The sequence below is a fragment of the Nanorana parkeri genome, unplaced genomic scaffold (genome assembly GCF_000935625.1).
Source record: "Nanorana parkeri isolate BGI_ZX_2015 unplaced genomic scaffold, ASM93562v1 scaffold692, whole genome shotgun sequence".
Taxonomy (NCBI): domain Eukaryota; kingdom Metazoa; phylum Chordata; class Amphibia; order Anura; family Dicroglossidae; genus Nanorana; species Nanorana parkeri.
In genome coordinates, this window is record NW_017306960.1 from 160,100 (window position 1) to 186,031 (window position 25,932).

The following is a 25,932-nucleotide window of genomic DNA, read 5'->3' on the forward strand; positions in this document are numbered from 1 at the left end:
ATGTGGTTAGATCTGGACTCTGTGGTGGCCAATCCATGTGTCAAAATGAGTTATCATGCTCCCTGAACCACCCTTTTACAATTGGAGCCCAATGAATCCTGGCATTATGATCTTGGAATATGCCCAATGTGCCATCAGGGAAGAAAAAAAAAAATCTACTGATGGATAAATCTGTTCAATCAGTATATTCAGGTAGGCAGCTGACCTCATTTTTCTCATTTTTTGGGTACACAATGTTGCTAAACCTAGACTTGACCAACTGAGGCAACCCCAGATCATAACATTGCCCCCACAGGCTTGTATGGTAGGCACTAGGCATGATGGGTGCATGACTTCATCTGCCTCTCTTCTTACCATGATCCGCCCATCACTCTGGAACAGAATAAATCTGGATTCATCAGGCGACATGACCTTTTTCCATTGCTCAGGAATCCAATTTTTATACTCACTAGAAAACTGAAGCCTTTTTTTACCGATTAAGTCTCACTGATGAGTGGTTTTTCTTAAGGCTACGCAGCTGTTTAGTCCCAATCCTCGGAGTTCTCTTCTCATTGTATGTGTGGAAATGATTTTACTTGCACTATTAAACATAGCCGTGAGTTCTACTGTTGATTTTTTATGATTTGATTTCACCAAACGTTTTAACTGATCTCTGATCACGTACATTCAAGATTTTTTCCTGACTACATTTCTTTCTGGAAGATGATGGTTCCACTATCCTTCCAGGTTTTAATGATGCATTGGACAATTCTTAACCCAATTTTAGTCGTTTCAGCAATTTCCTTTGTGGTTTTCTTTGCTTGATGGAGGCCAGTAATTTCACCCTTCTGAAACACAGCAAGGCCCCGTTCACACCAGGGCGGTTTGATCACACGGATTTGTCTGCGCTGAACCACCGACATGAATGATCCTATACATTCCTACGGGGACCGTTCATGCGGCTCCGCGCTATTCGAACCACCTGCCGCCCGAAATGCTCCCTGATCCATACAGATTTAAAGGGAAACAAGCTGATCAGCGTGTTTTTATTTGCGGTTCAGCGCTGAAACGCAAACAAAAACACTCAAAAATCGCCCTTTTAAAAATTTGCGCTGAAACGCATCTGCCCCGGTGTAAATGGGATCTTACATCTTTTCCATAAACACAGTATATGTCTTCCGACATGGTTGTTGAAGAAATGAGAAGCTACTTGTTCAATCAGTTAGGTTTAAATAACATGTTGACAGCTGAAACATAATAACCACTACAGTAATAATGGAAGGCTCTGACCTATTTGCTTCGCTAAATCCAGGTGGTGACTTTTTTTTATGGGGCGAGCAGTGTATTATCTCAATAGCTGTAAAGCTGCTCTACTTCATTGGCTAATCTACCTGCTTTCCAATGGCAAATCTACAAATATCTATATTGCAAAAATATGTTTCAGCAATCACAGTCATATTATCAATTACTTTAAGGTAAACATTGGCATAATAACTCACGATATGTTCTCATTAAAAATAATCTCCCTTTAGTTCCATGGCTGTATATGTATAAATTAGCATAGCCACTAGATGGCAGTGAGATGTGCAGACTACAAAACAAGCCGATTTCATTTTGGAAATCCTGCTGCATAGACATGAATTCTTGAAAGGGATAAAACATGGGGAAAACGTGTATGTATTGCAGATATGTACTGAATATCTATCTATCTATCTATCTATCTATACACACACACACACACACTCTCTACTGTGCTGTACATAGACTCCCAGAGCAGAGCAAAACTAAAGTCACCATATAGGCATTACAACATTAAATCCTCAACACTCCTGCCATAGCAATCATGTAGAACAGCCTCTATAATTACTTTTTCTAAACAGCGCTTGCCCATTATAATATGTGTCCTAGCATCACTCTCCTCTGACAGACTTATTCCATTCAAATGATATCATAGGAAATTAAGGGTCTAAATAATTAATTAATTTAAAGTGTATTTCCACTTTCGCAGCCAAATTGGGATAACAATTACTTTAAATTTGTTACATGTTCCCATTTACATAACATTAGCTAAAACATATTTAAATGCTTCTTGCAGTTTACACTGTTTTACTTGAGTTAGGGCTACTTGGCTTTTTAAGGGTTAAAATGTCTACTTAGGAGGGGCACTGAGGGGTTTGTTCAATATAATCTGTAAAGTAGACATGAACACTGCTTGTCCTAACAAAAGGGTTAAATAATTACAACCCTGGCTTGTGCATTGTATGTTAATGAAGTTAATGAGAGAAACACAAACCTACAATTTCGGTCCTAAGTCTTTGTATAAAGATAGATCACTATGCAGGTATTGAGAAAACCTGGAATCAGACATGTTGCCTGCTGCAACAAAACATCTAAAAAGGTATGATATATTTTTTTTTTTTTAATTATTTTTTTCGTTATGTTGTGTGAAAGGGAACACATAAACATAATGTGGGAGTTTCTCAAAATTTGACTGCAAAAGTGAAAATGCACTTTAACCCTTTCACTACCAGGGTGTTTTTTTTTGCACATGTTAGGCCTAAAAATTAATTCACCCCACAGAAGGATATATTTCCTGAAAGCAAAGACCCTGTAAAATAAAATGGTGGCAGTTGCTTTTACTTGGGTTAGGATTTCTTGACTTTTTAAGGGTTAAAATTCCTACTTGCTTCTCCTCCTCTGTAATGTTGGGAGCAGTTGTGAAGGTGGAAAGTTTGTTCATTGTATTTGTGTGTGTGAATGTATGCGTGTATTAGACCCCATTCATACCTGCAAGCTAAGGTGTGTTTAGGGATTTCTGTGTCAGGAATTTGCGTTTTCCTGCAGTAGGAATCCCTATTCTGGTGTTTACAAGCGGCAGCTGCCACCAGTTCAAGTTAATGATCAGGCGACAGCCGCTGCATGTAAACGCCAAAACAGCGCATGTAATACGATTACATGAGGTTAGGAATGAATCACTCTCCCTGGATGCACGATCAATGCGACTAGTGAGAGTGACCGTTTTCTAACTGTATGTAATCATATCACGTACCATTACATGCAGTGTGCAGGCGTTTACATGCAGCAGCTGTCACCTGATCATTAACGTGATCAGGTTAAGCTGCCGCTTGTAAACACCAGATTAGGGATTCCTGCTGCACGAAAATGCTAATATTGAAGTATGAAATTTGGCAAGTAGCCCCACGGAAGAAGAACATTTGTCCACTTGGCCCTGAAAGAACGGAGTTTGAGACCACTAGGTTAAAGGATTACAAGCCTGCATTCTCCATTGTATGTTAATAAAGTTATTGAGAGAAACACAATCCTCAAATTTCAGTCCTAAGCCTTTCTACAAGGACAGATCACGGTGAAGGTGCTCAAAAAACCCCCACAGCATCAGCCATCTTGCATGGTGTAACAAAACATCTAAAAAAGGTAAGAAATATATATTTTTTAATTATTGTTTAGTATGCTGTGTGAATGAAAACACACAACAAGCATATAGAGAGGTTTTCTCAAACTGGACTGCAAAAGTGGAAATACACTTTAGGGGAAGTTAAGGGAAATTTCCAGAATGAGACGCAAATGACACAAAAAAAAACACAAAAACCTGAGTGGTTTTACCTATTATTTACTTTATCAAAAATAGAAAAAAGTTTTGAATTTAGATATACTTTCACTTTTACAGTGCTTTCTACTTCCAGGAGTCCTTTAATGACCTACATAGCTACATTCACTGTTGTTTTCTTTCCTTCAGTATTTTTATTCAAGGAATAAAAGCCAGAAAAAGTCATTACCACCCTTCAAGATTGACGTTCGCTGTTCAAAAGAAAGAGAAGCAGAGAGCTACGCGTGGCTCACGAGCCACTGAATTGCTCAATAGAACACATTTCTATTTTAAAAAGTGCATTACCGGTCCTTTGAACTCGTTGGCATGTGCAAAATAACTGAAAGTCAAAATAGCTGAAAATAAGCACAAAAAAAAAAAAAACCACCATTATTAGCAATAGAACACCAGGCAATCTTCCAGAATCAAATGATTGCGGATGCAAGAACACAGAATTCTTATCCGTCATGTGGACACGGAGTTTTAAATACGTATATTAGTCTTTCGGTGGAATTTACTTCTTCCTCTAATTCCAGTCTTGAAAATAAGAGTTACTTGGACATTGCCATCTATAAACAGAATCATGATATGGATATAGTGTCATTCTCATGTAGGCAGCAAATCTTATTATTCACTGCAGGCTGCACCTGATGGAGAAATGTGCAGCACTTCTGTCATCGGAATACGTGGCTTATCTTCTACTCAGCTGTGCAAATACTCGGTACATTGACAAGCTGTACACGCTTCAGGAGAAGGAAAACAGCAAGAATCACGGCAAAGTGTTCTCAAAACAAGCTCTCTAACGGTAAAGTGCTTGAAAACTATTTATGTATGGAGAAATATCTGCTTAGCTAAGAAACACCAGCCTTGAAGAGCTTTGGATTGCATGAAAACTGAACTAAAGCCAGCCATACGCCAGTAGAATTTCATCTGAAAAATTTGTTTTTGGAATGCTCGTTTGATTTTCTAATGGGGTCAAAGCCATGATTGATTCAACCGTAATGAAGAAAAAAAAATCAAAAGAGAAGGATGGAATTTTTTTCCCCCCAAACAAATTAAACTCTAACAGTGAAACGAATGTTAAAGCGATATTAAACCCTATTTTACGTTTGGCTAATTGACATGCTGAAGACAGGACTTACATTGTTTACTGCTTTTTATGAAGCATCTTCATTTTTGTGTCCTCATTTGACTAACATTCCCAATCTGTGGCATTGATTTCCATCGTATGGGTGGCTCCTAGCTCCTATATAGTCCCGTGGGAGCCACCCTTACGTGCGTGCTCCCGGTATACCTGCCACCGCTGCCTTGGCTGTACATGCACAGGCAGCCTAGAGGAATAGCAATGAGGTGATGGTGGTGCCAGCACACATGCGTGATGTCAAAAGGCATGATGGGACATGTAGTGTTGAGGAGGGAATCACAGTGCACACTTCCCAACAAGAAGTTCCTGAAAGCTGCACAGAGGACAATAGAGGCTGCACCATTCACATTTTGTAAATGTACGTGTTTATGGGCATCCTTGGAAAGAATAATGAATTGAAGCAAAACGTATTTGAAGAAAAACTGAGGATTTAGTACTACTTTAAAATCAAATAAACATTCGTCAAATCTCTGATGGTATTATCAAATGCTCAGTCAAGATTTTTCATATGAACTTTCATACCAAAATCTACCAGGTATGCCCAGCTTAAGGGCTCATTTCTACCAGCCCCGTTGTGCCGCAGGCACAATGCAAAGACAAGGCAATTTGCCTTAAGTCCTACGATGCATGTTGTAATGCACTACACCCACATCCCAATACGCTGAATAAAAATGAAATGTTTGATACATTTCAATAAAGTTGAAAAGGAAAAGAAAGTAAAGTGTGATGCATCACTACATTGCATCGGCACCGCTCCCCTTCACAGTGCACACCAGAGGCCGTGCTATAAGTCAGCCACTGGTGTAAAAGAGGCTTACATGAAGCAACTGAATGCTAAATCTATACCACCCTTTCTCTACCAGTGTGTGTTGCTCCCTGGGGTGCCTCAAAATGTTTGCATAGCGTCATGCATTTCCATGGTGCAGGCAGGCTCCTGATGTGCAAGAGGAGATTCCGATAGGAAAATGGGGTTCTGATGTGAAGAGGGGCTTCTGATGTAAAGAGAAAACTTCTAATGTAAAGTTGGATTTTGAGGTGCAAGGAGGGAGCTCTGATGTGAAGAGGGACTTTCACATCAGAGTCCCCCTCTCACATTGGAAGGAGGGGGCTCTGATGTGAAGAGGGGCTTCTAATGTGAGAGAGGGACTTTAATGTGAAAGGAGGGGGCTCTGATGTGTAGAAGGGATTCTAGTGTGAGAGGGGGGGCTCTGATGTGAAAGGAGGGGGCTCCTAGTGTGAGAGGGGGGACCCTGATGTGAAAGGAGGGAGGGTTTGCTGTAAAGTAGGCTCCTGATGTAAAGGGGGACTCCTGATATGAAGAGGGAACCCTATTTTTTTTTGTGCAGGGACACCCCTTTTAATTTATACCAGACCCCTATTTTGGAGGGGCCACACGTCACTTTTTACATTTTTGACTGGGGTGCCTCAAGATTTTGCATACTTTTAAAGGATGCCATGACTGAAAAAAAGGTGGAGAAACGTTGATCGATTCACATATATGTCTGCTCAACAACATGAATGAAATGACCTATTGTCTCAAACTCAAGGGAACAATGTGTTACAAAAGGTTTTCCACACTGGACACACAGCAAACAGAAGTTTCAGGGCTGTGGAATGGCAGCTTCAATGCTGCTGGAATGTTGAGTTGCTAAACCTGTTTTAGCAGGAAACAAAAATCTACCACAACGTCCTTACAGTATTTATTATGATATGGTTAAATAAAGTTTCATTTCAAATAATTTTAGGTAGTTTTTGCAGGTAAAATTAAATATAGCACATTAATGTTTGGCTTTCTGGTTCTGAGCCAGACGGGGGAGCTTTAGGCTCTAGTTAAAGGCTCGCCGATTCTTCAATGAAAGAAGCCTGTTTACATGCGCTCAATGTCAGCAGGGACTCGTCCCTTATCTGATTACTCAATTTCAATTTGAAGTTTTAATCCAACAATGGAGCCTCAAAGCAAGCAGCTCTGCTGCGATGTCTCTTTAGCCAACCCATAGTGCTCTTGGAAAGCTTTAACATAACCCAACTGTTTCAAAACCTTATAAACTTAAGAACCCAACTAAAACTTGACCCCAAACCATTAGTTTTCCCTTGAATGCTCCAGCTCTGACCCCCATCTTGCAGTCTTACACCTACCACTGAAAAGCCAGTAGGCAAATCAACTTGCCTGCCTCAATCTAAACTTAACATATCAATATAGATTATTATATTTGGACAGCCTGATATTTTACCATCCATTGATTATTTCCATCAATAATACAATTTCAGGATGGTTCCCCATTCACATCCATCCAAGTTTCAGGATCTCACCAAATCCTCTGAGATTGAAATTCTCATGCAGCAAAAAGTTGGATTCGGGTGAGAGCTCAGATATAATAATCAGCACTCAATCCTTTTGGTACTCAACCTTCCAACCTACATGTATAGTAAAGCTACCTGTAAACATTCGGACCAATACTGGGTCATTTTTGTGGCTTAACATGCATATCTGCTGTTCAGTATATGTTGGGCACTCACTAATTACTATATTATTTCCCGTTAGGCAGGACAATGATTCATAACTTCCATATGAGAAGAAAAACCCTTTTGAATCTGCCAACACACGCGAAACATCACACAACTCCACATCAAATTCAGGCTTTTATTTGGGCCAAACCGTGCATGGGGGGTGTCACCGTCACTCACTCCTTGCAGAATTGCAGCTGGGTGTTTGGACACTCTGCGTTCTCACACTCGGCACTAGAATAAAGCTGCTACTGTCAGGTAGAGGTAACTCCGCCCAACAATAGAAGTATAGTCCCAGGACGTCCTCAGGCCAAGAGAGAGGGAGAGAGAGAGCAGGGTGGGATAGGACGAGCAGGTAAATAAACAATGCTGAGGAAAGGAAATGCCAGTAAAGTGTCAGTAGCAGAGGAGTGTGCTTGGCCCAAGTTCATTTTAATACAACTCATGCATTATCCACAGGAATGCCGGGAGTGCTAATAGTGGAAGATGGTTGTGCGTGGGGGCTGACACCAATGTTGACGGATCTTAATGCGGCAACTGACACATGATGGTGGTTATTATTGCATTACTGACACCAGTGCTGGGGGTTATTGTTTTGCTCACTGACACCAATGCAGGATGTTATTATTGAATCCACTGACACCAATGCTCGGGATTACAACTGTGACAAGTGACACCAATGCTGAGAGTTGCTATTAATGCAACCATGGGCTCTATTTTACTCCCATTTCCTCTACAGTATACATCCAGATCAGATTTTTTTTTTAGGCATTGACATGCATTACAGCCCATTAATAGTTTTGTTTGAAACATTTTCTTGTCTTGAGGAGACACCGACCGATGTGTAATACTAAATATACACAGATAAAGTAACTGGATATCATTAATAGGGGCATGCCATTAATACAGAGTCCTAATTTCTCCTGTTGCTGCCATGCCACTGCAAAAGTCCTTTATTCATGTACATGGCATATTATCAGCTCCTCCAAGAGATATGTGCAAGTGTATATCAAGGTATGTGTGTGTGCGCGCAGGATGGACAGTAATGCCAATAAGGGGGCAAAAACCAGCCATGTAGTAATTGAAACTTACCCCTAAATACATTACTCGGCCAGTTTGGAAACAGCGTCTGCCAACTCCACACACACACATACATATATACACAAACACACACACACACATATATATAAAAACAAAAACAAAAAAACACACACACAATTATGTGTGAAGGTACTAAAAATTGCACGGGTATGTGTGTGTGCGCAAGGGCAGGAAGAGTGAATGTACAGATGCATGTTGGCTCATATGGAAAAATCTGAAAATATGACTAGATTTTGTACATATTACCGCATTTGTTATCATTCAAAAATTCCAAACCTCCCTTTTTTGAAGAAATTAAACCTATATAACTGCTACATAAGCCATTTGTAACTTAGATAGAAATAATTTTTCCAATTCAATATGTAGGCACCAGTTATTTTCTGAGCGATCACTTTCTTGTAATATGGACACATTCCTAAAGTTGTACTTCGGGCAATCTTCTAAATACACAGATGAAATTCATAAAAAGGGAGCAATATTACCTGCCAAAGGATTTCTATCTGTATATCCAGTCCTGAAATCTACACAGCCCTGCCAGAAAGCTAAGCCAGGCCGATGACACCACTTTCTCTGCAATACAGTGGTGTCATCACTCCACCCCTAGCCTGTGACTGGACTGTGAATGAAGAGCAGCAGACTGGCGAGGTCATCTCTTTGCTCATTCTACTCTCTCCTCCTATCATGTTACTTGACAGCAAATTTGCATGTGGCCTGCCTCATTGGCTTCAATTTGTGCCCCTCACTCTCCCAATCTGCTGTAAGTGCTGCAGTACAGGGGATTACAAGAGGCTGATATTCATTCAGGTCTTTAAGCTATTTGCATTTGGAAAATATTTTAAGTGGTTCATTAATGAATACAGAACTGCAAAAATGTATGTCTTTTATGTCAGCCCAGTGTCCAGCTTTAAAACAGAAAAACAGATTTAAAAATACAAATCATTTTAGTCTATGTGTGGTTAAATACATAAAAATATAGGTATGCCAATATTTAACGAATGATCCTCACCTGTGACTGACAGACAACTCAACAGTTTAACCGGCACTCATACACAGTATTTCAGATGGTGACTTCATATGTGAGCTGCAGTTGTACAAGAGAGCAGCAGAATTCACAAGAAAAAAAACAAAATACTGTATGTTACCTTCAAGGCACCACAAAGTTCCACAGTATCTGCATCGTCCACCACAGTTATACGGAAATTCGGGGTCTGCAGAAGTTCTTTAAATAAAAACCCATGTTCAAGCACTTTGCTCCCTGAGGAAAAACAGAGAACTAAGTTAAAAACAAAACTTCAGGGTTTGGAGAGGAGAAAAAAAAAATCTTAAGTTGTGTTCTAAATCCTGAAGCTCTGCAGCCCTTAGGGTGGGATAAAGTCTTCATTCCTGGGCACCCATCTTACCTGGTACTCAGACCTCATTATTAATCTCATCTGTCCACAGGTCTTTATATACGTGAGCTGCCTGAGGGCTCGCTCATTCTTTACAGTGGGAGCCTGCTGCTGTGTGAAAAAGCAGAGTGCTGACAGAATGCTAAAAAGTACAAGGGCTGCTTGTTTGTAGGGATGCACAGAAATTGAATTTTGAGACCGAAAAAAAAAATTGTCAGGCCAAAACTGAAACCGAAAATGACTTTACTGCTGGGGGGTCTAAGGAAATATCAGGAGTCTAAAACAGAATCATGATTTTTTTTTTTTTCTATTTTAAAAGGAAAAGAAGAGATTGTGGGCATAGAGTGCAAAGAGACACAGAGTCCTCAATCTCTTTTTCTGCAGCCCCTGTTCTAAACGAACAGGAAGCCTCTATATTGAGTGTTCCTGTCCATTCAAACATTGTGGATATAATGTGCTTACGAAGTCCACAATCATGAATGAATAGGAAGTGATGTAGATCACTTCCCATTCATTCATAATTCATTCATAATTGGGATACAGTAAGCATACTATGTCCAGTTATTTACAAACACTCAATGATCAGCGAGCGTTTGTATACCACTCTCTATCCTGAATCGGCTTTCACAGGAGGCCGAGCCAGAGCTCCGCCTCCTGTGACAGATCACAGTGCTCTCCTCCGCTCACGGCTCTCCATCCGGACACAGGAGCTGGAGCAGGGAGGTGTGGGAGGAGAACTCCACCTCCTGTAACAGATCGCAGCCGTCACCGCTCTCCATACCGACACAGGAGGCCGAGCCGGAAGGAGAGCTCGGCCTCTTGCATGATGACAACTGTCACTGCAACTCACTGCTCTTCATCCTGACACAAGAGGCCGAGCCGGGAGGTACAGGAGGAGAGCTCGGTCTCCTGAAACGATGACAGCTCGCACCCTCGGCATCCTGAGGGCAAGTTTACACCATTTTCCGGACCAGACCTGCCCGCAGTTTCAGTGCACTCCAGACCAGACAAAATGAGACATGCAGTATTTTTCTGGTCTGGCACAGACTGCGCTGGTGTGAACAGAGGCCAAAAATAGCATAAGGATACATTAGGAGTCCGGAAACAATCTGGTCTGATCTGGATGTGGTGTGAATGGGCCCTCAAAGTTTCCCTCCTCCCTGCTGGGCACCGGTCGCTGCACCAGAAGGCACACAGTGGAGAGGAGAGAAGTTAGGGATACACTGAATTTTCTAACACATTTTCGACCTTCATGGCACTTTTGGCAATTTACCAAAAGTGCAATTTTCGGCCAAAATTTCGGTGTATCCCTACTTGTTTGTTTTAGAGAAGGGGGCACCCTGTTGTTCAAGTACTGACCCAAGTTTAGTTAGTGGCTCGAACAAGCAACATTTTTTTTAATGCTATGGCTCTTGCATTGAAACTGTGTTTTTTCGCTGTCTTAGACTGTTCTTAGACTGTTCCTGGGTGTACCCGTCTCATGCATGGTTTACTGCTGAAAATACCAATTGAGCCTATCCCCCTTACAATATATTGCCCTATGCCTGCCCTTTTTTGGGCACAGCTTCCAGAACACATGTCCTCTTCAAACAGCTGTACCCAAAGAATCTCATTGTAAGAGTACAAACCAGTCATCTTTTTGTGTGTCAGTGTGTAGGCAGGAAATTTATGAATTTCAATTCTAAAGTACTCCAACCCCCCAGGAGTCCAGAGTGCCCCAGTGAGCATCTATCTCAAAGAAAGGGCACAATTATAATGCGGCTGAACACTCAGTATGAAAGGATACATCAACTGCCCTGAACTGGTTTTAATGACCATTATAATATACATATTAATAAACCTGAGTACTTTTTATGGGTGTCCAATTATTACCTGATCTCCAAAGCATGAAATTGGATAGCTAGAACATTATGTCTCCTATTTGTTGCTTTCAAGACATTCAGAAGATATAATGAAATTATGCAGGACAAAAAAAAAATCCTGTGTCTGATTGTGCAGAATATATTTCTTGATTGGATATAAATAGCTTTTTATTTTGTCTACTGGGTGATATACTTTAATGTGTTACATAATGTGGATATTTATTTCATTATCTCAAGTAGACATACAGTAATGATGCATAATCTTCAGGGAAAATCTACCATAAAGCACGTCTATAAAGATGAGCTTTTCAAGCAGTCAACTGGCACTCTTATGCCTTGCTCTGGTTATATACAGGATCCATACTTGATACATTTGTAACAAAGTTCATACAGTCTTCCTCCACAAACAATCCCCCCTCCCTCTAACTGATTGCCCCATTCATAAAGAACAAAAAATAACTAAGGCCTTGTTCACACCAAATGCAGAGCAGATCCGGTCCGGTTTCTGCACACGCACGCTAGCCTCTTAGATGCGTTTTTTAGTTCAACATGGGTTTTCTGTGTGTTCCAGGAATTTGCATGCGTTTGCAGATCCAGAGCAGGTAAAATAGGGCCTTCTGCAGTTTTTTTACCTGCTCTGGACCTGCACGCTGCGATGTGAACTCGAGCTAAAAATACCATAGGAATACACTGGACGCAGTTGTGATCCGGTCTGCACCTGCTCCGCGCTTGGTGTGAACTAGCCCTTAGCTGAAGGCCCAAATACTCAACTAGATCCGCTTTCGCATTGGGGTCCCAAAACATCTTGCTTCCTCCTTGAAGAGCCCACATCACTGCCTGGTTGACGAGAACACACAATTTGCTGTCTCAGAAGAATGCAGCAACTTGATGACATCACGAGGAGGCGCGATAAGACCGGTTGAAATTGAGCCCAGCCCGCAGGGCTTAAGGATCACGTGACCACCGATCCAGGTACTAAAGGAGTTACGGGTGGGTGACTTGGAAGAAGGAGCTGCACATTTTGCCCAGAAATAGACTTTAAAAGAACAAAGTTTGAAGTAAAACTCTGGCAACTGTGTGATTCCTAATGACATCTTATAGACTCTGCTACACGCAATGTACCTGACAAGGCGGTTACAATAAAAGGTCTGCTGGCTTTGTCCTGCAATTCAAAGATATTGGCAGCAAATCACCTCTAAATTCACTTCGAAGTTCCAAAATGGATTTTATGATAACCTATACTCCAGAGGTTTATCTTCTTGCCATAACAAACAAATATGTACAAGGCACAAACTCCAGCGCTCTACTGCAATTACTGCTCTACACAAGGAAGGCAATTCTTTTGTGCAGGAAAAGAAAAAAAAGGTGAATCCAGATTTAAAATGTTGCCAGTGGCATACACCCGAAAAACAAGCAATTCTCAAAGATACTAATCAAAGTTAGTTTGAAAAAATGTGACATCCATAGTTAATCACATCACAATCACTAAAGATATAACAAAATGGAAATATACTGACAATGTTTTTTTTTTTTTTTAACCACTTGCTGACCGGGGTGTTTACACCCCCCTTCCTGTCCAGGCCATTTTTCAGTGTTCAGCGCTGCGGTACTTTGACATTTATTCCATCATACAACACTGTACTGAAATTAATTTTATACCATTTTTTGGGGACAGATAGAGCTTTCTTTTGGTGGTATTTAATCACCACTGGGTGTTTTATTTTTTACTATAATGAAAAAAGTACCGAAGATTTGAAGAAAAAAAAAACTGGTTTTCCCTACGTTATGTTACAAGACAGTTCTTACCCAAATCTTTGGCAAAATATAAAAGATCGGGTCACGTCGGGTAAATAGACAAACATGTTAAGCTTTAAAATTGCGTGCGGCCGCGAACTCGCAAAAACTACCATACCCAAAATTGGCCATAGGCAACGCTTTAAAAGCTTTTACCGCTCATCAGTTTAGTGTTATCAGTGATTAATGGGCCTAGAATGATTGCTCTCACTGCAACATTCGTGGCGATACGTAACATGTGCGGCGTAATGGATGCAATTGTCGTTTACACACTTAGGCGCACTCAACGCATGTTTATGTGGGGGCGGGGGACTTAAAAAAAGGGTTACATTTTTTAAATTACCTTTATATGTGACTTTCAAAATGTTTTTCCACTTAACTTTATTGCCATCACATAGGGGACTAACAAGCCCCCTATGTGATAGCCAATTTTCAGTGGCAGGTCCTCTTTATGGAGACATCAGGGGTCTTTAAGACCCCTAATGTCACCTAGGGACCCCCAGAGAAGCTGATGAAGCAAACACCTGCTTCACCAGCTTGCAGCCCTTCATTAGTTGCAGCCCTACTTACCACTGCTCTAGACCTGACAAAACACACATTTCTCGGTATAGAGCACAATACACCTTCCCCTGTCATCCCAAAAGGCTCAGTCTGAGCAACCTATTACCGAGTGCAAGCACCCTAGAGCACCATTATTAAAGGCTGAAGGCCCAAAAACAGATTGGGGCAGCATTATGGAGGCAGGAGCAGGAACCTTATATTGTGTGTGCCTGCAGAACTTTGATTGCTATGAACTCAACACAAGATTGCTTTTACATCCTCCAATAAGAAGGTATACATGAGTAAAGCTATATGTAGCTTACCTATTGTTGTCTCACAAAACTTCTCTGCAGCCACTTCATTTGCAATGTTAGCCCCCATCAATACACTAATATCAATATCCATTTTCTCACGAATAATGTCAGAAATAAGTTTCAGACCGCCTGGGCCTTCGTCAATACCCTGAAAAAAGAATGAGAGTAAAAGTTAACAAACCCACTTTCTACAGCCGGGGGAAAAATTTAATTGTTAAAAGAAGCATCACTCCATAAACAGGCAAGAGAGAACGGCAAGGTTGCTGGTTGGAAGGCAGAGCAGGTGAGAGGAGCCAGCACTGATATGAGGCTGCACAAATTCAGTGGGAGCAGACATCAATCTTGTTCACGTACAGTGCACTGATCTGCTTTGCACTTGTGTACTGTACTGTTGGTATGTGTACACAGGCACTAAGTATCGTGTCTGTAATTATATAATCCAGTGCAATCCTATTGTTCTGGATTACTTGAACATATGCACATAACTAATAATTGGAAACATACAGACACAGGGGGGCAGGGGCTTTGTGTTGGCTTTAACTTCCCCATAGGAATGCCCATGATCTAGGCTTTAGCCTGGGATGGAATTACAGCTGGCAGAAATAGAAATACAAATCTGCTTTTATTTGCCAACAGCACAGATCCAATCGGGACCGAGTGCTCCATGCATGAGGTTCCCTGGAGGATTAAAAATGATCTTTAAAAATTGTACTAATAATTGTTATTTAAAGCTGAATTCCATATAAACACATTATAATCTAAATAAAGCATTAATTAAGAAATAATTTTATCTATTTTAGTCCACATAGAACATGCATATCTCAATCTGTCTTGATATCACCAACCTATAATCCCATGAATAGCAGCATTTATAACTTTGCATAGTGCTTGGACCTGTGCTTAGTTGTACCTGTGCTTGGAGAGCATAGGTACAACCTCACCAGTGTGCTGCTTCTCAAGCACCGACCAATAACAAATTGTGTCAGGTTGGTGATCCAGCTGTTTAGCTCCACTACAACAAGGTCACTGACAGGGCTAGGCTTCACTGGATCACAAGACTGTTAACACAATTTGAAATCATTTGGCATATTTATTTCAACTGCTTAATGAGCAGTCTGCCTTGGCTCCAGGTCTAGCAAACCATGTATTTGTATATTAATAAATAAAAAACAGTAGTTTTAAAAATCATCTTCACATATAAAAATGTTAACACTCTCACATTAAAGAGTACCTTGCATATTTGAGACGTGTATGTTAATTTGCTACCAAAAGCAAATATTATAATTTATATTAAATTGGCTCCTTTTTTTAAGAAACATTTTTTGCAACTTTAATAAGACATATTTTAAACCATCCAGGTCCCAAAATTAAAAAAATAATTTTTATGTGTTATTTTTATGCACAGCCAGAAACAGGTCCCTCATCACAGGAACGAGTACTCATGCAAATACTCGGTATCGCCGCCGATACCGATGCTTGTATCGGTGCATCTCTACTATACATAATATAAATCCAGAAAGTAAATATTTAAATATGGCTTTAGATGTACGTTTAAATACGGCAAATGCAAAAATATAAAAATCGTAAACCAAATAAGTTATGGTACACTTTACAATAATAGGTGAAAATATGCAAAAACATGTCAGAACTAGATTAGAGTCAATAACATAGTCTTATTTTCAGCATAGAGAGCTGGAAATATTAGTGTCATAAATAACACATTAAAGCATCAGGATTTGAGTCTCATGGCCAGCGGAGTAGAGCAAACATTTACCATAATATGACCAAGGCCATATTTTTATCCTCAATCAGGAAAAAAAAATGAAGCTCTTCAGCTCTGTTTGTCATAGTTTGAGTTTATTAAATGGCAATGGAGGAATATGGCATGAGCAGAAGCATATAAACACACAAAATAGCTAGTAGAACGCAAAACTGCAAGCCTGACAGAAACTGAACCAGTAAGTATGGCAATAAGATTTTACTTCTGGAGTTCCCTAGACTGCAGTGAGAGCTACCCCCTTCCAGCTCAACACATATGCCTCTGGTACCATAAGCCCTGCTCAGATATTACTGGGAACATCGGTATAGCAGTAGGTGCTTATATAATTAGCCATAAAGTTACACTTCCTCTCCTTGCTTATTAAAACGGGAGAATCTTATCTCTCTTCTTATAATTACTGCAAAACCATCACCTTGATGAGCGTGATCCCAAGAGCTTTCTTATGGACCTTCCCTGAGATCTCCTGGCAGATTTTATGTATAAACTGATGAGGAATGACAAAGACTAGGAGATCAGCATCTTTCACCGCATCAGTAAGATTTGGAACGGCGACCTATAAAGATTAGAAGAAAATGGTTACGATAACAGGTAACAAGAGAGACAAAGATGGAGAACATCTCGAAAGTTAATCATAGATTTGTGGTAAAATTTTAGTGGCGGTTTCATTTTGATGTATATGAATGTTGTAAACCATGTGAACCTTACAAGAACATGCCTGATAATCCATGTCTACTTCTATGACTTATCATGCTCAATATTTGTATTGATTACTAATTGTCATTAGAATTAGATGATATGATTTTCTTTTACTTTTTTAAGTTTAAATGGACAACTTCACATACAGTTGTCCTGTAAAGGTCCCCCTTTCCCCTCAAGTGCAACCACCATTGTGAAATACCTTCAGCCTGCTCAGATGATTTTCACTGTCCAGCACCACAGAGCCTTGACTTGTAAATAGTGTTGACTGGGCCATGTGTTCACTGCGCAAAAGGGCCACTCACCCTGTTCATTCCCATCGATGGAGTCCAATGCACTCCCCAAATGGACACCATTAAGATTTATTTGCTGGACTGATCTAGCTGGAACCAGCACAGCACAAAAATACCCTCCCTCCAGGAAATACATTTTGAAAGGTCCTTTTTGAGATGGCATGCCAAGATCATGTTAGGTTTGCTGTCCCTGGTGGAGGTAAAAAGGAGGCCAAAAAGCTGACCAGCAAGCATGTTGTGGTCATTAGCAAAATGCTATAGCCTAATGTCTATGGGCTCTCTGAAAGATGTTGCACCCATAAAAAAAACCTTAGGCTTCTTGAAGCAGGGGATAGGAAGTGCTGCTTCTGGAGAAAGTACCACTTAAAAAAAGATCTTTTTCCTCCATTGTCAAGGCTTTGTCGAACTTCTGGTGATTGGGAAAATTTAAGTTGGAAGGCAACTCTGAAAGCAAGCTTGAGATTAGGAATCTTGGTGACCAGATCTACAAATACAAAACTGTCAAAAAATTTATTCTAATGACCCACGCACCTTCAATTATGTTTGAATCGGAGCCTTCAGGAGAAAAGGATGATAAAGGGAATGAAGGCTTATGCATTGCAGCTTATACTTACAAATGATAGCAGAAAATTGGCTTCCTGCTCAGAGACTCTGATGAAAAAGGCACATAATCTGATTAAAGGAGAACTATGGGGTTAAGGCTTTTCCCCATAGTTCTCCTTAGGGTAACGGGAGGACACAAACTAGCGTCCTCCCATCACCCTAGACTCAGTATACCGCGAGCTGCAGCTCATTGTATGTGTTCGCTCACCTCCTGATCTACTAAGCCAACCTGTGACAGTCTCATTGTCACAGGTCGGCTAGAACTATGAGGTGAGTGAAAAGCACTCACCTCATAGTTCTCCTTTAACCCCACATCCATGGCTTGGGTCATGGACAGCCCAAGGTCAGCTGCACAGGTAACTGAGGATCCAACAGGAAACTCTGGTAGGGGGCCTGGTTGTTGGCAATATGGGAACTTAGGTTTGGCTCTGCATGCTGAACAGGAATGATGAATTACCACTGCATGGATGGAGCCTGAGGGGGATCAGTACTTCCCTACATCATCTCACCTAAGACACAAGCTACATATTACCTATGTAGAACAGGAGAAGAGCTAGCACTCCAACCATAACAGCTACAAACAGGTTTAAGGCCGAGGTTATAACCTATGTGGGAAGATCAACTTTCTTTAGCTTCCAACAGGACAACTTCATGAAGATTACCATGCCACCTTCAATGAATGATGGAGAAAAAAAAACTAGCCTCTCACCACTTGATGAATCAGTAAGGCCCCATTCCCACCAAGCGATTTATCGCGCGATTTCCGCCGCGATATCGCGCATTTTGCCGCGCGATATCGCGAGAAGTCGTCGGCCAATGCTATTCAATAGAGCTGTCTTAGCTCCATGTCGCAGGACCCTTTTTTCGGCGGATTTTGCTATTTTTTAATGGAGCCCGACGGTGAAGGTCGCGCTACAGACGCTGGACGTCGCCCCGAACAGTCGTGATATCCCGGCCGTGCGGATCCACCGCTAAAGGGGAGTCGCTCAGTGTGAATGGGGCCTAAGACAATGGGTAATATATACACTGTACTGTACAGCAACTTTTTTTTTTACCAGTGTACGGCTTGGCTGCCTTTCGTAGGTTGAAGAGCATCAATTCTCTGCAGCACATAACTGGCACCCTCAGAGGGAATACTGTGAGTTATGCACCCTTGGGAGCCAGCCATGCCAGTGCTAACTCTTAACAAAAGCAAACAATGCCCTGAAATAAAGCAGCCTGCAAGACTGTGTGTCTACTCCAATTAGACACAGAGATTTATGATGGCATCCACAGCACTTCTGAAATGAAATTGAAGCTTTAGCACAAAACTGTACAATGTGCACGTATACAGTACTGCTATACTTTATAATAGTGTTTGTGTGTAGACAAAACTTTTTAGTGCTGGATACAGCCGAGTGCCACTAGAACAGAAAGTGATGGGAAATCCAAAAATGTACAGTTGTCACCACAACAGGAGCTGAGGGGAAATCGTATAATGCAGACACCTGTTCTGGTTACAACTGGTTATTGCGACAAAACACTCAGATGTGAACAGGCCATAGAAATGAATGGGATTTTTTTTGGGGCAGAAAAAGCACTACAAAACGCTCAGTGTGAACCATGACTTAAAGGCGCCTGTCCCCATGCAAATCAGACAGGCAAGTTCATCCACCAGCCACTATAACAGACTTTTTTCATATTTTCTCAATGGCTTCTCTAAAACATTGGCAATACAAAGAGAATCTCACCACATTCTCCGGTAGCTTATAACCCGGGAGATATTTCACATTCTCATGCTCTGTGTTGATGATCTCCGTGAGTTTTCTCCCATTAATGTTTTCTTCAAACACCCACATATTGACAGTAGAAGCAAACTTCTGCAAGTTTTTCACATTGTGTCCTACGATTTTGGCAATGGCGGAGCCCCTTGAAAAATAAAAAAGGGAGGATTTATAAATAGAAACAACTGAACAGAGTCTAAATATAATGTAAATACACAACAATGTTAAACATTATAGGAATAGATCACCAATTCAGAATCAGAGAAGAATTTCAGGTTTCTTGGCTCCTAGGCTAGTCTAGTGTGTTCTTTCTTATGTGCCTGGCAGGCTGATGACTAAACACACAAGATCAATGCTGAAGGGTTGGGCGGAATGGAATTTGGCACCGAGCAGAAGGCAGGTTCATTCTTGGGATCTGCAGGTAATGGGCCATCATAATGTAGATCAAAAACATTTGCATTTTACATATGTTATCTCATAATTCTACTTAAAAGGATAAGTTCACCTTTTGCAAAATTGAAAGAAATGCATAGTTAATAATATACATATATATTCAAAAATGCATTTCTTTAATATTCCCATTCAAGCCTGGAAAGCATTACAACTGCGATCACTCGACCACAGCTGCAAGGCTCAGACTTCTGCACATTCTCTCCCAGGCAGAGCTCACACTGAGGTACGGAGTTTCAGTTGGGAGAGATATGGGGGGGGGGTTGGATGGACGGCTGGAATTTCAAACTGCATTAAATCACCTCATACAGCGTCCAGCCGTCCTCCCTCTAGTCTAGATAGATGCGGAAATATGGGCAGCTCTACCTAGAGTGAGGACAGCTGAACACTGTGCGAGGTTATTTAATGCAGTTTGAAGTCCAGCCATCCTTCCCCCATCTCTCCTGACTGAAACTTCGTACCTCAGTACAAGCTCTGCTTGGGAGAGAATGTGCAGAAGCCTGAACTTTGCAGCTGCACCACTCAGCTCCAGATGCCAAGGAAGTGCCACACACCGACATCACTAATAAACGTTATTGCTATCCAACAGCACGCATGCTCCTATCCCCGTCCATAGGTCACTCACCCGTGACGCATTTCACCCCAATGGGCTTATTCTTAGGGACCTATTTTTCTCGGAGCACAAACGGCTCCTGACCAGCACCTACGTTGTATCCAGACGAGGAGACTAAAAGTGGTTTGGAGCAGTAGATTACCATTGGGTCAAAAACCATTCAGGTCCAGTTTAGGAATGTTAAAACACAGATCTTAACCCCTTCCCGACCGATGGCGGAATTATTCTGCCAAAATCTTTCAAATACCTACAGACCGGAGACGGAATGATTCCGTCATGCGGGAAAATAATTGCTGGTCCAGTGGCGGGACCAGTGCTCATGGGGTTTGTGCTCTGGCTGGGTCCCTCGGTGTTCATGGCAGACCCTCAACAGCAAATCAGGAGAGCCCCAGCACACTGATCACTGGGATAGCCAATCGCAGTGGTCACAGTGCTGTTGCAGCCACTGATCCGGCTTGCAGCTTACTGTGTTGTGGAGCTGCCCCCTAGTTTAAACAACAAGTTTTAAACAGTTTTTAAAAAACAAAACAAAGAAAAAAAAAAAAAAAAGGAAAAAAGTGGGGGGAAAAAATATGTTTCATAAAAAGCATTATCCGGCCAGAATTGGCACTGTGGCTGGTGTGGACTAGCCCTTAGACTGCATTCCCCATTTCTAAGGCATAAAGTGACACATTTATTATCCTAGTTTTTGCCTTTTTAAGCAGAATTTTCTTAAAATGATCTCAAACTTGTGGGGAAACTCCGGAATTACAGCTGAATAGCCCTGAAGTTATTCTCAGGAGGACTTCTAGAATGTGCAACAGTTTTAAGGTTTTGAGGCTGTTATACAAGCTGAAGCCGTGTGAACTAGACCAACAGAGCCAGCAGTGAAGAAAATATTACCAGCACAGTCTTGACCTAGGCAGAGGACAGATTTGCCGCTGTTCTGACAATACATTATTAACAGAATCTCTAATCAGATTAACACAACAATCTGTAACTCTACACAGAGAGATGGGGAGGATTACAACGAGAACACCTCTAGGGCATTATAAGAGGACATCTAGTGGAAAAATAACGTACAACCGAGATATACAAATATTTTTGTTCTTTCTAATAGCTAAAAACCATAAGGTTGGAGTTCCACCTACATGTCCTGGTGCATTTACATGCTTATGACCGTGACACATGTCTTTATGCATGCATTGAACTGCGTTTCTATTGATATCAATGAAAACCCCCATCAAACAAAATGAAAAGCTCTTAATCCAATGTATTACTTTTACAAGATTGATTTTTTTTCCCCCCCTTTATAGCAAATTCTGCCATAAATGATATGAATTGGTTTGATGGGGTGATGTCACCCAGCCTGTGACAGCTCTAACTCCACAACTTCCAATATACAACTTCCAATCCAGCCTATATTGTAATTTCAACAGCACAGCGGGTATGCAAAGCCAGCCATACATGTTACAATTTCCTTTAGATTGACCATGGTGATCATTGTGATCAGGGCAGCCATCAGAAATGTTGGGTCCCCTTACACGGCATTAGGCCTGGTCCCCCCCTGCACCACCACACTGAGCCAGTCACATCAGTCTCTGTGCAGAGGAGCTTACACTCTAATGTTCACATGTCCACCCACAGTCACACATTATTATTACACATTTATATAGCTCTGACATATACTGCAGTGCTGTACAGAGAACACGGAGCCCAGTGACATCAGTCTCTGTACAGAGGCGCTCCTTACAGGAGGATTGATTGTACTCCACTGATGGCGGCCCTAATTGTCATTCTTCCAAAAAACCCATGCAGCCTGTATCTGGTCAGGCAGGACCTTGCACTACATAGCGGTTGGTAGATTAAAAGGAGTCATGTACAATCTGCTTGGAGCATGTATGGCCAGCTTAATGTCTATGTAGTACAGCAGGTCAGAGAATAACGACACATTGTATAACAGTAAGGCCTGGTTCACACCTGGGCGTTTTACAGCGTGTTCCTACGCCATGTAAAACGCTCAACATGTGAAAACCAATGATTGCCTATGGGCATGGTTCCCACCTGGGCGTTTTACAGCGCGTAGGAACGCGCTGCAAAACGCCCTACGCCCAAAGAAGTACAGGAGCTTCTTTGGGGCGTTTTGCCGCGCGTTTACATTGGTATTCCCGAGTGTGGATCGGGGTTAACAAAGCGGTAACCCCGAGCCACACTCGGGAATACAGTGTACAGGTGTTACCTTGTCCGCGATGTGTTCTCTGGCGGCTGCCGACTTCAGTCCCTTAAGAGCGGCCGCGTCGTATGGGGGTGGGGGGATGGTGCGGAGCAGGCGGGAAGTTTAAAAGTGAAACTAAAAAATTAAAATTTTAAAATAGGGAAAAGGAAAAAAAAAAGAAAAATCATACCACCAGTGAAACGCACGTTTCACTGAACTAAAAAACGCGCTAAAAAACGCAAAAAAAAAACAAGTTGAAAAAGTACGCTCAGGTGTGAACCCAGCCCATAGAGTCCATTCACACCACGTGTCAGGGCTGCACAGGCAATTTGCCTTGTCCCAGACGGACACTTTTCACACCATCATGTTGAGGTGGGAATGCGATGGTGTGCGGTGAAAAAAGGTCTTACTTTTTTCGGCGCAGTGTGATGCAATGCGGAACAGACACCCCGCTGTGTCTGTAGAAATGAATGAAATGTCAATTGTAATAAAGTTCTATAAAAAAAAAAAAAAGCACACAGTGTGATGTGCAGGGATCGGCACATTGGCACTGTGTTGGGCAACACAAACCAGCCGATGTGCGTTTTTTTGCAGTGGCTGGATGTGAATGGACCCTAAATTGTACTTATGCTAAACTTACATGATACTGATGCAGCATGCCGTGCGTATTCTATCACTGTAGCCTATAAAGACAGGTTTGATCGCCTAAAGTAATACTCCATTGCTAGGATTACTGCTTTAAAGCTGGCCATACACTATACAATCTGATTGTTCAGTCTGTACAATCTCCTTTAGCTTTACCAAAAATATGTAATATGAGGACATAGCCAAACAATCCTTTTAATTCGGCAGGCCCTTATACAACATAATTGATGATAGACCTAAAGGAGAATGTAAAATCAGATTGTATAGTGTAAGGCAGGGGTGGCCAAAGAAATTCAGAAACCAGTCTGTCCAATCCAGGAGCCAGCAGGATTCATTTAGGAGCTCCGTTGCCAACAACTAGACAAAACCTCAAAAGTTAGGAGCTGGCTGGAATTTGTAAGGAGCATTGGCTACCTGGCTGTACGGTCAGCCTCACACAGGACATTATGACAATGTGTAAATAATCCTATAGGAGAAGGTTATCCATAATGACCATAGAAATGGGTGGCCAGTATGTACACAGGGAACAGGTTCCTCTTTGCCTGGGTTGCCTATAGGTATGAGCCTACTGGATGATCCGGCATTTCCTGTATACATGCCTGAGGATACAAAACAGGAATGACCATACCCAGAGGCTTTGTTGTACCTGATCTCCATAGTGAATGCTATCTCCATTCTCACCAACAAGAATGTCGCTGCTCACGGGACCCTAAGCGGATGCTTCTGTCTGCACAGCAAAATGTACACCACGGTTCATGGCTGGCCTTAGTTCCCAAAGCTGATCACAAGCAGACATCCAGAATAATTCCTCCCCTGGACTCATCCTGCTGTCCCATCACAGCTAGTTAGTGTATATGTATGTCACATGTACTGAGAGATTGGCTGCCACCTCTGAAATGTGAATTTCCTGGCCAGTAAAAGCAATACTAACCTGCATACCCGAGTCGTAGCCACAGGATCAACATGACAGCCAGGGAACTAGTAGGAGAGGTCAGTCAAACGATTTCTCTTTAAAGGAGAACTATGAGGTGAGTGCTTTTCACTCACCTCATAGTTCTAGCCGACCTGTGACAATGAGACTGTCACAGGTCGGCTCAGTAGATCGGGAGGTGAGCCAACACATACCGGCGTTCGCTCACCTCTCGATCTTGTCACGGCTCTCTGCCGTGACAGGGGAGGGATTGGATTCCCCCCTCCTATCTGCCAGCGCTGACTGGCGGAACGGACGGGGGAGGGGGCGGGTATAGCTGGCTCTGCCTCTAGATAGGCAGAGCCAGCTGTCAGTCACGCAGCTGGGTGGATCCCGGCACAATTGTCGGGATCCGCTTCAGCTGCGGCGTCTCAGTATACCGCAAGCTACAGCTAGTTTGTGTCCTCCCATGGGTCCCCTATGGAGAACTATGGGGAAAAGACTTAACCACATAGTTCTCCTTTAAAGTTTACTTTTCTAACCCATATTTAGATTGCAATATAAAACATGGTTATAGCCCCAACTCCCCTCCCCCCCTAAACCGAGTCACGGGGTTCTTCTCCCCACAGGATGCTTTTTTTAAAAAAATTTGGCTCTGTCCACACAGCTGCATCATCCATTCAGGGCCCATTCACACCAGATCATCTCCAGACCAGACCATTTCTGGACCCAAAATGCATCCAAATGTATCCCTATACTATTTCTGGCCTCTGTTCACACCAGCGCAGTCCGTTCAAGACCAGACCAGAAAAATACTGCTTGTCTTATTTTGTCTGGAATGCACTGGAACGGCCGTCAGGTTCACACCATTTTCCAGACCAGATGTGGTCCAGAAAATGATGTGAACCAATCATTTGACAGGTTCTGGGAATTAAAGACTACAAGTCCCGTTTGCCACCGCAGCAGAGGCACTTCTCAGCAGAACACATGACAACAATTGTAGTCCATTGATATTCTGTGGACTCCAATGCAAAGAAAAAATTGAAATTGCCTAGAAGCTTTTGGATGCCCACCTTTTGTCCTAGCAGCTAAAATAAAGTTATACTCACCTGAACCACAATCCCGGCGTGCTCTTAGACCGGTCCCTTCAGCCTTGCTCTCCCTCTTCTCCAATTGTCTAAGGTCATGCGAGTCATCACATCCTATACACTGTGTATAGAACACGAGGACGCTGAGGAACATGCTGGAGTGGAGGAGGCTGGAGGGAGCGGTGTAAGAGCAAACCAGAATAGAGGTTCGGGTGAGTATAACTTTGATACTTTAGCTCACTAAACAAAACGAGCACTTAACCCTTGCAATACGGGGGTAGCACCACTGCAAGGGTTAAGATTTGAGTAGCCTGGAGTTCTGCTTTAAAGGGCCCATTCACATTAGCAGCCACGATACACTGCACAGCTACTGGTGTGCGTTACCCAACACTGTGCTGATAGCACACATTGCACTGTTTCCTTTTTTTGTTAGAACTTTATTGGCATGTCACAAGTGACATTCCATTACGTTCTATGGGCACAGCGTGGTGCGATGCAGTTGCATCACGTCGTACTGCACTGCGCTGAAAAAAGTACTGCATGCCGTACTTTTTTCAGCACAGTGCGATGCAAAGCGGAACAGATAATGCTGTTTATGCAGAACTGAATGAAATGTCACTTGTGGCAATGCAGTTGTGTGAATGGAGCCCATTTGAAACAAGGCTG

General features: G+C 42.0%; 1 protein-coding gene across 3 annotated transcripts in view; it reads right to left on the reverse strand.

Annotated features, from left to right (window-relative positions):
- GPD1L (glycerol-3-phosphate dehydrogenase 1-like) overlaps window positions 1-25,932 on the reverse strand; it is a 44,466-nt gene that overhangs the window by 17,010 nt on the left and 1,524 nt on the right. For 2 of the 3 annotated variants that reach the window (XR_001941603.1, XM_018563753.1), the window contains exons 2-5: window positions 19,334-19,511; window positions 16,424-16,564; window positions 14,241-14,379; window positions 9,476-9,588 (exon numbers count right to left, since the gene is read on the reverse strand). Coding sequence is in view for 2 of the 3 variants with exons in the window: in XM_018563753.1 (XP_018419255.1) it covers window positions 9,476-9,588; window positions 14,241-14,379; window positions 16,424-16,564; window positions 19,334-19,511 (571 nt within the window). In the remaining variant the exon portion in view is untranslated. The remainder of the gene's footprint in view (window positions 1-9,475; window positions 9,589-14,240; window positions 14,380-16,423; window positions 16,565-19,333; window positions 19,512-25,932) is intronic. The other variant, XM_018563754.1, reaches the window with a different exon arrangement.